The 11,481-nt window shown below is 40.4% G+C and overlaps 2 protein-coding genes across 2 annotated transcripts in view; one reads left to right on the top strand and one right to left on the bottom strand.

Annotated features, from left to right (window-relative positions):
• Positions 1-40, top strand: part of LOC133517533 (uncharacterized protein K02A2.6-like) — a 1,204-nt gene extending 1,164 nt beyond the window's left edge. Inside the window, exon 3 of the mRNA XM_061850856.1 lies at positions 9-40. Coding sequence (XP_061706840.1) covers positions 9-40 — 32 coding nt within the window. The remainder of the gene's footprint in view (positions 1-8) is intronic.
• LOC133517532 (basement membrane-specific heparan sulfate proteoglycan core protein-like) lies at positions 38-11,139 on the bottom strand. The gene is made up of 11 exons (XM_061850855.1): positions 11,115-11,139; positions 9,457-9,608; positions 8,779-8,929; positions 8,241-8,398; positions 6,967-7,117; positions 6,293-6,444; positions 5,799-5,949; positions 3,895-4,028; positions 2,930-3,080; positions 1,787-1,938; positions 38-273 (listed from the first exon to the last, which is right to left on the bottom strand). Exons 1-11 carry the CDS (start codon positions 11,137-11,139, stop codon positions 94-96), a joined length of 1,557 nt encoding a protein of 518 aa, XP_061706839.1. The 3' UTR covers positions 38-93.
• Positions 11,140-11,481: the final 342 nt, after the last annotated feature.

Below are 11,481 nucleotides of genomic sequence, written 5' to 3'. Positions count from 1 at the left end.
ACTTGTAGTATGGATAAGCAATATAACTACAATAAAATAGAACTACTCTTGTCTGGTGCTGCTGCTGAATTGGCCATCCTTTATAAGAAATATTTACGAAAGATACGTACCTATTTTGTTACCTTCAACTTCAACAGAAAGGTAATCATTATACACCGTGGTTCTATCCACGACGGCACTGCATATGTAATTCCCCGTGTCATCTTCTTTAGCCTCTGATATTACCAGCGCATCGCCCTCCTGTCTGGTTCCACTGGTGAATTGGCCTTCCTCCTATATAAATAATAAAAAGGATTTAATGACAAGTCTTACGCAGCGGCTTAAGCGAAAGCAGCGCGGGTGAATCAATCCTTTGATACCTATGGAAGTGTCCTACGTGGGCGGTCTCGTTGCGACCGCGAATGCCGTGGGCCGCTGCGCCGCGTCGCTTCGCGTTCGCGAGTTATTCGCTAATAAGGCGCTACGTTAGGGCGTCCGCTATTTGGTGCGGGTGCAAGGAGCTGGCACACGCACGCGGGTGCCATTGTAGGTAAAATCCGTCGCACGCGTCCGTTAGCGTTGCTCATAACAATAGCGTTAAAAATAGTTTAACCCCCAACACAAAAATGTGATATGATTGACGCCAATGTCTGTCTGTCTGTGAACAGATGGACCGATTTCGATGCATGCACGATGCATTTTACGTAAAAGCGTTTCTTTTTTTTTTTCTTTTATTATTTAGAGACTTACAATCCTTAATGATTATGTCAGCCACATCATACCTTAATTAATCAATATTACAGTCAATATTTATGTTATAGTCTTATAACTACTTAAATAGTCTAACACAAATAAATTAAGCGTTTCTTTGTGGTGGTTCTTAACTAAGTATGTTTGATATACATTGATCTAGGAGTTTGAAGAGTATCAGCTCTTTTCCAAAATGATGTAAGGCATTTTTGGCATAATAGCGTGAGGGGTTCTTTAAATTTTTAATTTAATAGTTATTCGGTAACCCGCTCCATGCAACCGCGCTAGCTGGCGGATGCCCTTAGTTATAATAGCGAAAGCTCTTTGGCTAGGGATAGAATAGAATAGATTTTTGTTCGTAAACACAAACAAGACTAATTACATAATATAACGAAATGGCCTCATCTCAGCGTGTTGCTGGTGGCTTCCAGTTGAGTTGGTGGCTGATCTTCCGATGAATCAAGTGAGACAAATTACGAAAGGAAGAAGGCAAGAACGGATAAACGCAAGAACTTTCGGATATACAAATTTGTTAATGTATACCGCATATTAGACGCAGACATATCTGCCAGATAGATCTGGCAGACATCCTGAGCCTTTCCCTGTATTTATGTCGACTAAATATAGCAAACATTACTAAACCATAGACAGCAGGGACCCCGTACAGTGCAGTGGTTTCAGCCAGCAGAATTTTGGAAAAATCGCGATCCCGGTTATGCACGGCCGTCCACTCAGTGATCAGCTAGCTACAAGGACCTGAACTCACTGCGCCTAATGTTTGCAATCGCAAATACGTAACGTATTTTAAGAATATATTTCTTATGCAAAACTTACGCAACAGTGGTAAGTACAGATGTCTATTTGGAGTTTTATGTTTGTAGAACTTCTTTAGCAACCAGTAAAGTAATAATATTTTTTATTATTCAAGAAATTTCTTGAGGATTCCGGCACCTGCTGTTTTTAAATGCAACATTTCAAGTTTTCCGTTTGTAGTAAGTTTCTTAGATTGTTGTTGGTATTTTTTTTAGAAAATCCATAAAGAAATGCAAAAAAATACCTTCGTCCACTGAACGGTTGGTAAAGGATATCCCTCAGGATTACAGTCGATAGTTTTACTCTCTCCCACTGTTATTTTCACTTGTGACTCGCTGACTGCGACTTTTGGCGGATTTTCGTCTGATGGTCTTGGTTCGGTGACGGGTTCCACATCTGAAATAAAAGACAACTAACTGTTAAGATCATTGGAATTTTATTTTTTAAAAACAGGGTAGGTAATAGTACTAGTCAATAAACAGAACATAAACCATCAGTAGTAAGTTTTTGGCAAAATAAATTTGGTAAGACACACACACACACACACACACACACACACACACACACACTCAGACTCACACTCTAAGTGAAATTTAAAAGGACTCGAGTCTCCTAATAAACACTTCGTCAAAGGTTTTATCTACGACGAACACAAAGTAAATTTGTATTTTTTTAATGATTTGGCATAACCCATGAAATTAATGTGAAGATAATGGCTTTTAGCGAACTTTTGTACATAATTTGAGAGTTATCTATCTTTAATGGGCTCAAGTCTTTACAAAACACTTATCGAGATAAGGACTCAAGTTTCGACTTTATGACTAGAATCTGAATAAATCTCGTACTGTTGGGCCAAAATTAAAGGATTTTGGAAAAAAGTACAATAAGCGATAAAAACTTTGTTATTAACGGAAGCCCAGAATTCCCGACTCAAGAATTGCCAGCGAGCAATGGAGCGCAGCATATGAGTACTAGGAGTTCAAAGAACCGATCGGGTTAGGAACCGAGACCTGTGCTCCAGAACTGGTATCGTAGATGTGGGTGTTAAGGCCGCTAAGCTTAACTGGTGTTGGGCGGGACACGCCTGCCGTATGCACCCGGATCGGTCGGCCAAATTGGCTACCGAATAACCGCAGATTAGCCGCGGCAGAGGCAGACCAAAAAAGAGATGGCGGGATGACCTTGAAGCTTTTTGCAGCGACTGGCGGGAACACGCACCAAACCGTGATGAGTGGCGGAAGAGAGGGGAGGTCTTTGCCCAGCAGTGGGACACAAAATAGGCTACATAAAAAAGCGATAGAATCGTAAGAAGATTGTCGATTTTAAAATAATCTTGTATAATCAACACCTCTGACCTGACGTAATAAATATACAAAATAAGCAATACCTTCTACCACAATTTGAAGGTAAGCAGTGTAAACGGGCGTTGCTTGTACAAGCGCGGAACACACATAATTTCCCGACTCTGTGTCTTGTGCATTCGAAATTATCAGCGCGTTGCCCTCTATTTCGACTCCGTTGCCGAAATCTCCCTCTTCCTGTAAGTAATATGTGGGAGTCAGAAATTGGTTATATTTTGAACATCATTATATATCAGTCACATAATAATATTTTATATAATCGTGATATAATATAGAGCATTTCAATCGAGTACCGTGTCTTGGCAACGAAACTTGCTGAGTTGCCTAAGTAAGGTACGAGATTGAAAAGCCTTATTATATCACTATTGTATATAATACTTTTTGTACGAGTCATCTAAAATAATACTTTTTTTACTATAAAAACGAAATAATTAATAAAAATTGGTAAGTGTCTCAAGACAAAAATGTAGTACAAAATACATAACGCGTGACTTCGCGCCCGTTTAGTATTTTGTATAGGAGCGCGGCGGCACGTGATTGGTAATTTTTTATAGTTTACAACAGCGTATTGAAATGAATCTTATAGTTGAGTTGGGAGCCCATATTTCATTTCATTTTTTCATTTGAAAAGTACGCAATTATTGTTTGGTAAGTATACGAAATCTTAATTCAACCATTACAGCAGGGATCGGAAACCGGTATTTTTTGTATGGGAACGAAAACGGTATTTTTTCGTTCTTTGTTAATTACTTCATTTCTAATTAGGCAATCTAATAATACGAAGTCGTTATCTGAAAACACAACTGAGTCCTACATTTAGAGTATAAAATAAACCGAAATATATGGTTATTTCGATGTTTTTGCAAAAAACCGGTTCCGATCTCTGCATTACAGTCGTCAAATAGAAAAACTACTCTTTTTTTATGATACAGGAGGCTAACGAGCAGATGGATCACCTAGGGTGGGGGGGGGGGGGGGGGGCAAGACACACCTTGGACCACTGTACTCTAGGCAACGGGGATCCCTCAGGGATGCATTCGACTTTCTTACTTCCTCCTCTTGGTATTCTCACTTGGGGTTCACTGACTGACACTCTAGGGCTGCTTTGTGGTTGTTGCGGTGAATCTACATGGAAAGCAACACGTACAGTACTCTCCGCACAGACTATGTAGTAACCAAGTGTAAATGTGCCACTCTAAAAGTCTAAACGTCTTATTTATAAATAATGAACAGAATCCAGACTAATTAAAACAAAAATATTCCTTTGGTAATCCGCGAAAAGATAATGTGCTAGTTAATCAGTGCCAAACCGTTATACTTACTTGCGTATTTTTATATGCAATTAATGTTCCCATCCTCCCACCGCAAAAAGAAATATAACAAACCACTACTTACTCAGTTTTGTCCTTTTGGTGGTGGGTTGTTATATTCGTTTGCGTATTTATTTTTGCGGTGGGAGGGTGGGAACATTAATTGCATGTAAAAATACGCAAGTAAGTATAACGGGTTAACACTGACTGATTGACTAGCACGTTATCTTTTCGCAGATTAGCAAAGTAATATTTTCTTTGTTTTAATTAGTCTTATATTTATATAGGAATTTATATGACAATTATGTAGTTGTAAAACATAGGCACATCCATATCCATCTTTCGACTCAAATGCCAATAGTTCCAGTCAGAATGGGTGCCAGAGTAAACCACTCCGAGTACCTACTTTTCATTTCAAATAACTACAAGGAAAGTAGGTACGTCCTTAAACTACGTCCAAAAGAGAGGTATGGGCATTGTGAATGACATCTCGCTTTGTGTGGTAGGGCACAGCCAGTGGATGTCATTCCAGATCTAGAGCAGAGCCCAACTGGTGAAGTACCTCCACTTTACAGAAACAGCAGCCAAATAACGCTAGACCCTACTCATAGTGTTGTGTTCCTGCTGGTGAGTAAGGTTGCCAGAGCTCAACGAGGGGGGGGTTTAGGGTCGGCAACGCGCATGTAACTCCTTTGGAGTTGCAGGCGTACATAGGCTACGGAGACTGCTTACCATCAGGCGGGCCGTATGCTTGTTTGCCACCGACGTAGTATATAAAAAAAAAGGTACGTTCCTCCCAAAACAAATTCTTGGATCCGCCAATGGTCACCTATAGATACACTTGTAATTCATATTTACACAACAAACTATCTCTTGAAAAGAAGCAAGGTTTTGAAAAGGGGTCCCTATTGTTTCCCATAAAGTTTTAAGTCATTATGTATTGTTTGTCCGCATTTTCGTTAGTCATAATTTGATTTTTTTAAACGCGTAACTTTTCAGGATTGCCATAAAACAAACCTGACCTATCTATAGGATAACCTTACGATCCTGAGAAGTTAACGGTTTCAGAATTATGATAAATGATAATCTAACAATCATTACATTATGACTTTCAATAATTATGTCAAATAAAGGGATCCGTTTGAAAAGAAATAATAGCGTTAAATTCTATGAGAAATTGCAGGTATTGTTATTGGACAGATGTCCACAGGGGTGGCGCTTGCACAATGCCGGTGGTTATTGCCAACTTGGTTCCATCCTGTATGACGCTTCATACGTTTAGTTCATACCTTCTATGACAAATTGCAGGTAATCCGTCCAGACCGGTGCCGCTTACACAATGCCGGTGCACACTTAGTCCCCTGCGTCACCGTCTTGCGCTTTGGTTATTATCAGCTTAGTTTCGTCTTGTATAACACTTAATACGTTAAGTTAATACCTTCTATGACAACTTGCAGGTAATCCGTCCACACTAGCGTCGCTTGCACGATGCTGGCACACGTAGTCCCCTGCATCACCGTCTTGCGCTTTGGTTATTGTCAGCTTGGTTCCGTCTTGTATAACGCTTCATAAGTTAAGTTCATACCTTCTATGACAACTTGCAGGTAATCCGTCCAGACCGGTGTGGCTTGCACAATGCCGGTGCACACGTAGTTCCCTGCGTCACCGTCTTGGGCGTTACTTATTATTAGAACGTTTCCGTCCTGTCTGACGCCATTGCTGAACTCGCCTTCTTCCTTTAAATCAAAATAATGTTTAGGACTTGTTTGCATTCTAAAATGTAAATCATATGATGATTTTTAACTTAATCAAGTAAAAGGTACTCTTACACTATTCAACATTTATTCCTAATACCTTTCTCGTCCCATGACTTTTAATCCTCCGCGTCCCATACCCATACTGATGTTAGCTGACCACAGTCATAATCAATGGTTTTATAAATTTTATTCTTCAGTCGAAATGACATCCGCGTGTCTCAAACGGTTCCCGTGACCTGTCTTCATGTCCATCCCATCCTAATCCGATTATATACCATGGTAAGTGTGATCCACACTTCGTAATAGTACTAATGTAGCAAACCTTGCTCCACTGAACTCTCGGTAAAGGAGATCCCTCAGGACTGCAGTCTACAGTCCTGCTTTCTCCTCTTGGTATCTTCAGTTGGCGCACGTTGACTGTTACTCTAGGGCTCGCTTGTACTTGTGGTTGTGGTGGTGGTGGTGGCGGCACATCTACAGAGACAACAACGTTAAAATACATTATACTTATATAATGTAAAACAAATTAAGATTAAGACGACATTTGATGAAAACCAGTCCATCCATACCTTCTACTGAAATCTTCCAATAGGAAAATTCCAGGTAATAACGATAATACACTTTGGTGCAATATCTCTTTTTTCATTCACTTCAATTTTCAACAATACTTTGTTAAAAGTCGATTGTACAAGTGTAAAGTTAGACGCGAACTGTCCGTTCTGGCTAGCTGGATCATCTCCTATTATAACCTCAGGCAGTCCTAAATGAGTTAAATGTACCCTTGATACTAACCTATAGTAGAACAATAATCATTTATTGGTATACAAGCTAGGCGAGTTGTTACACTACCACAAGTCACAACCTGCAGGTAACCCGACACACCGTGTTGCTTGCACAATACCGGTGCACACGTAGTCCCCTGCGTCACCGTCTTACACGTTGGTTATTGTCAGCTTGGTTCCATCTTGTATAACACTTGACACGTTAAGTTCATACCTTCTATAACAACTTGTAGGTAATCCGTCCAGACCGGTGTGGCTTGCACAATGCCGGTGCACACGTAGTCCCCTGCGTCACCGTCTTGGGCGTTAATTATTGTTAGAGCGTTTCCGTCCTGTTTGACACCATTGCTGAAGTCGCCTTCTCCCTGTAAGTATATGAAATTGGAAGTGTAAAGATTTATGTAATTACTTACATTTTATGAAAAATGAACAATATGACAACTATATACATAAACGCAATATTTCAGGGTCAAAATAGCAATTGGGCCTGTAATACGAGCAAATAACTGAAACATACATTATACTCCTCAAACGATGTCACTTTTGTACAATAACTTTTTAAAAGGCCCAACTCGGTAGGTATACTTATATTATGTGTTGTGTGCAAATGTGTCCAAGTTTAATGCAATTACATAAATAAAGGATTAAATAAAGGATGTGTGTTTATTATGGATAAAAAACTTACTAAGTATATAAATAGCCCTTAGCTAGACTAAAACTGACATGTAATAATTGTTTTATGATGAGTATTGACATATTTAAGAAATTGCCAGATAGTTTTAAGAATCTCAATCATCATTCGCTTGCCCTTATCCCATTCATTTGGGGTCGGCGCAGCATGTCTTTTCCTTCCATATCTTTCTGTCACCCGTCATCTCATCGTTCACTCGCGTTCGTTTCATGTCATCTCTCACACAATCCATCCACCGTTTCCTAGGTTTTCCTCTGCCGTTCCATCCCTCCACATTCATTCGTAATACCTTTCTCGTCACATGACTTTCATCCCTCCGCATCACAAGAAATCCGTTTCAGGAATCTCAATAGTAACAGATTTAATAATACTGTTAAGATGTGGCTTATAAATAAGTGCTAAAGCAGCTGCTTGAAGTCTTTAGGCTTGTTTTGGACCCGGGTTTGTCTTTAAACAACTGGGGAACTCCACCTTTCAAGAAAACTGCAGCCAAATAACGCTAGAGCCTACTCATAGTGTTGTGTTCCTGCCGGTGAGTAGGTAAGGTTGTCAGAGCTCAACGAGGGTGCGGAGTGTTAGGGTCGACAATGCGCATGTAACACCTCTGAAGTTGTAGGCGTCTATAGGCTACAGAGACTGCTTACTATCAGGCGGGCCGTGTGGTTGTTTGCCACCGACGTAGTATTAAAAAAAGACAGTATTTCTCTTGATTCAGTTTTTTGATTATTTCAAAATGCCGAAGAGGTACATTTATTAAGATTTAAGCTATGCAAAAACCGATTAACAGTCAAACAAACCTTGCTCCATTGGACCCTCGGTAGCGGGGATCCCTCCGGATTACAGTCCACGGTCCTACTTTCTCCTCTTGGTATAGTCAGTTGGCGAATGTTGACTCTTACTCGAGGGCTGGCTTGTGATGGTTGTATTTGTGGTTGTGGTGGAGTTTCTGGTATATCTAGATAGGAAAAGAAACACATTATAATACGTTATAATGAAGATATTTTACAAAGACGACATTTGTTGAAGATTACTTATACCTTTTATCACAACTTGCAGGAAATCCTTCCACACCGGTGCCGCTTGCACGATGCCGGTGCACACATAGTCCCCTGCGTCACCGTCTTGCACGTTGGTTATTAGTAGTTTGGCTCCGTCTTTTATAACGCTTAATAGTTTTTGTTCGTACCTTCTATCACAACTTGTAGATAATCCGTCCACACCGTTGTCGCTTGCACGATGCCGGTGCACACGTAGTCCCCTGCGTTACTGTCTTGCGCGTTGGTTACTGTTAATTTGGTTCCGTCTTGTATAACGCTCAATACGTTTTGTTCATACCTTCTATCACAACTTGTAAGTAATCCGTCCACACCGGTGTCGCTTGCACGATGCCGGTGCACACGTAGTCCCCTGCGTCATCGTCTTGTGCGTTGGTTATTGTCAGCTTGGTTCCGTTTTGTCTAACGCCATTGCTGAACTCGCCTTCTCCCTTTTAAATATGAAATTCCGTAGGTAACTTAGACTCAAATGAATTTATATTGATTCTTAAAGCCACACACACAGAAGAACTGTTGTGACTTACATTTTAACATAAGTATATAAGTAGCTTAACAACTAGTGTTATGATCGCTCAACGGGCTGTAAGTGCTCAACGGGCTGAAGTTTAGACAAGCCGGTGGGAATCGAGTTCTTTGAACGATCCGCCACTGATACCTACCGAACGTAACCTAAAATTTTATGCGAATTAAATTAATGACTATAAAAATTATGACATAACTCATTTATAACAAAAGCCCAGTTAAGCTCAGGAATAATTATGACTAAATATTTTTACGACTTACAATTTTATGCATAAAGTGTTATGACAATAAAAAATATGACAAAAGTATGCGACCATCAGAGGGAGACCCCTGGCAAACAATAGTAAGAACCAGGAAAACTATAATCATCCCTTTCTTTAGGGTGCTAGCGTAAGAAAAAGACAGTATGATTCTCTCTGTCTACTACAATCTATACCTTGCTCCACTGAACCCTCGGTAGCGGGGACCCCTCAGGCGTACAGTCCACAGTCCTACTTTCTCCTCTTGCTATCTTCAGTTGGCGCACGTTGACGGTCACTCGAGGGCTGGCTTCTGGTGGTTGTATTTGTTGTTGTGGCGGTGGTAAATCTACATAGAAAACAACACGTTAGTTAGTGCTTCTGGGAATTTTCCGCAAATCGACAACCATTATGCCTATTTTGCGTGTAACGAGGTAGCGCTACTCTAACCACCCCAGCTTCTTCACGAAGCCTAGCAATGTTTTCAGGTTGCTAACTGCCTCCTTTGCCTAGTGTATTTACTCCTGTATACTTCTACCTGTTTGCAGTCTAGGAGAATGTGTTTTGTTGTTTCCTCTTCTGCACGCTCTGCACATGGGGCTGTCTGATTTACCCACGTTAAACAACACGTTACTTAAATAATTCCAATTAATTTTCTTTTATAATAAAACCGGTATAACTTAAATGTAAAATATTAAAGCTGCCTTTCCATTTGTTAGTGTGGCGAATGATTTTTATGTGTTATTATCCTGTGTGTGTGTGTGTGTGTGTGTGTGTGTGTGTGTGTGTGTGTGTGTGTGTGTGTGTGTGTGTATTTTTGTTTGTGCTTTTCGGTGAAGGAAAACATCGTGAGGAAACCTGCATACATCTGCGAAGAAATTCAAAGGTGTATGTGAAGTCCCCTATACTATAGCTATAGCCCGAGCCCCCTCGCGCATGAGAGGAGGCCTGTGCCCAGCAGTGGGACGTATATAGGCTGAATTATTATTTTATTATTATTATTATCCTGTCCCATTGTCCAAGGGATACTGGTACAGTTTGTTCGAAGATATGTTGTAGGAAGAATTACTAACATTGCTCAGTGCCTGTTATAGAAATGGCATAAAACTGAGCGTTTTTCCAGGAACTTTCTACCTCGCACTGCTAAACTGTGGAATGAACCGTCGCCTGCGGTATTTCCGGACCGATACGACCTTCAAACCTTCAACAAAAGAGCGTAGTCTCATCTTAAAGGCCGGCAACGCACTTACAACCCCTCTGGTGTTGCAGGTGTCCATGGGCGGCGGTAATCGCTTACCATCAGGTGATCCGTCTGCTCGTTTGCCTCCTCAATCATAAAAAAAAAGAAAAATGCATATTTGATATATTAAAATACCATAAAATCAGGATTTCAAGAGTGGTTGTCCAAGGGACAGAAAAGCGTAACCATGGCAACGCGTGACACTGAAAAGTTGATTCACCCAGTTGGCAGATCCGTTAGGTATACAGGCTGGATTTATAATGGAGCACGGAGGGTATTTTATCTTATGATATTCGGGGGCTCTTGCGGATACACTTCGACCCATAGGGATCAGTTACTCAAGATCTTTTTCGACCATCTCCATGTGCTGGATGATGGAGCTCATGGGTAACCTTTTGAACTCCTTTGGTTCCAGATAGCCTGCTCCAAAGTCTTTTATTCTTTTTCTGGCGAGGGCGTGACATTCACACATTAGGTGAATTCATAATTACTGTCTCTTCCTCTTCGACACACATTCGACAATCGGTGTTGTCGGAGTGTCCCAGCTTGACCCGATCCCATGTTGTTACACCAAAGTAGTCTTAGCAGACCTCTCATGTCCTTTTAATTAAGTACCTAACGTTGATTGGCATTCACTCATTATGAAAAAATGCTCAGTCAGCGAAAAATAATTTTTTTTTTCAAATATATTTTGGTGCGATTCAATTTCCATTCAAGAGTCGTTTAAAAGTTATTCCAATTTAACTCACCAATGGTGAAAACCAATGAGGGCCTCAAATTAACTGACGGATCCGAGATTCCGTTTTGAGCCCAATGAGGATAGGTTTTGTCTATAAAACTCTATCTTTAGGTATTTAAAAAAAGGTAAACAAAATCTACCCTCAAAAGCCTTCTTAAGCCAGTTGAGGGTAGATGAAAACATTACATGATCAAATAATGTAGGTTTAAAGTCTGGTTGTTCTGTGACAGATCCAGTCGGTTT

The sequence above is a fragment of the Cydia pomonella genome, chromosome 4 (genome assembly GCF_033807575.1).
Source record: "Cydia pomonella isolate Wapato2018A chromosome 4, ilCydPomo1, whole genome shotgun sequence".
Lineage (NCBI taxonomy): Eukaryota > Metazoa > Arthropoda > Insecta > Lepidoptera > Tortricidae > Cydia > Cydia pomonella.
The sequence above is the reverse complement of the archived record's forward strand: the minus strand, read 5'-3'. Positions and strand labels throughout refer to the sequence as shown.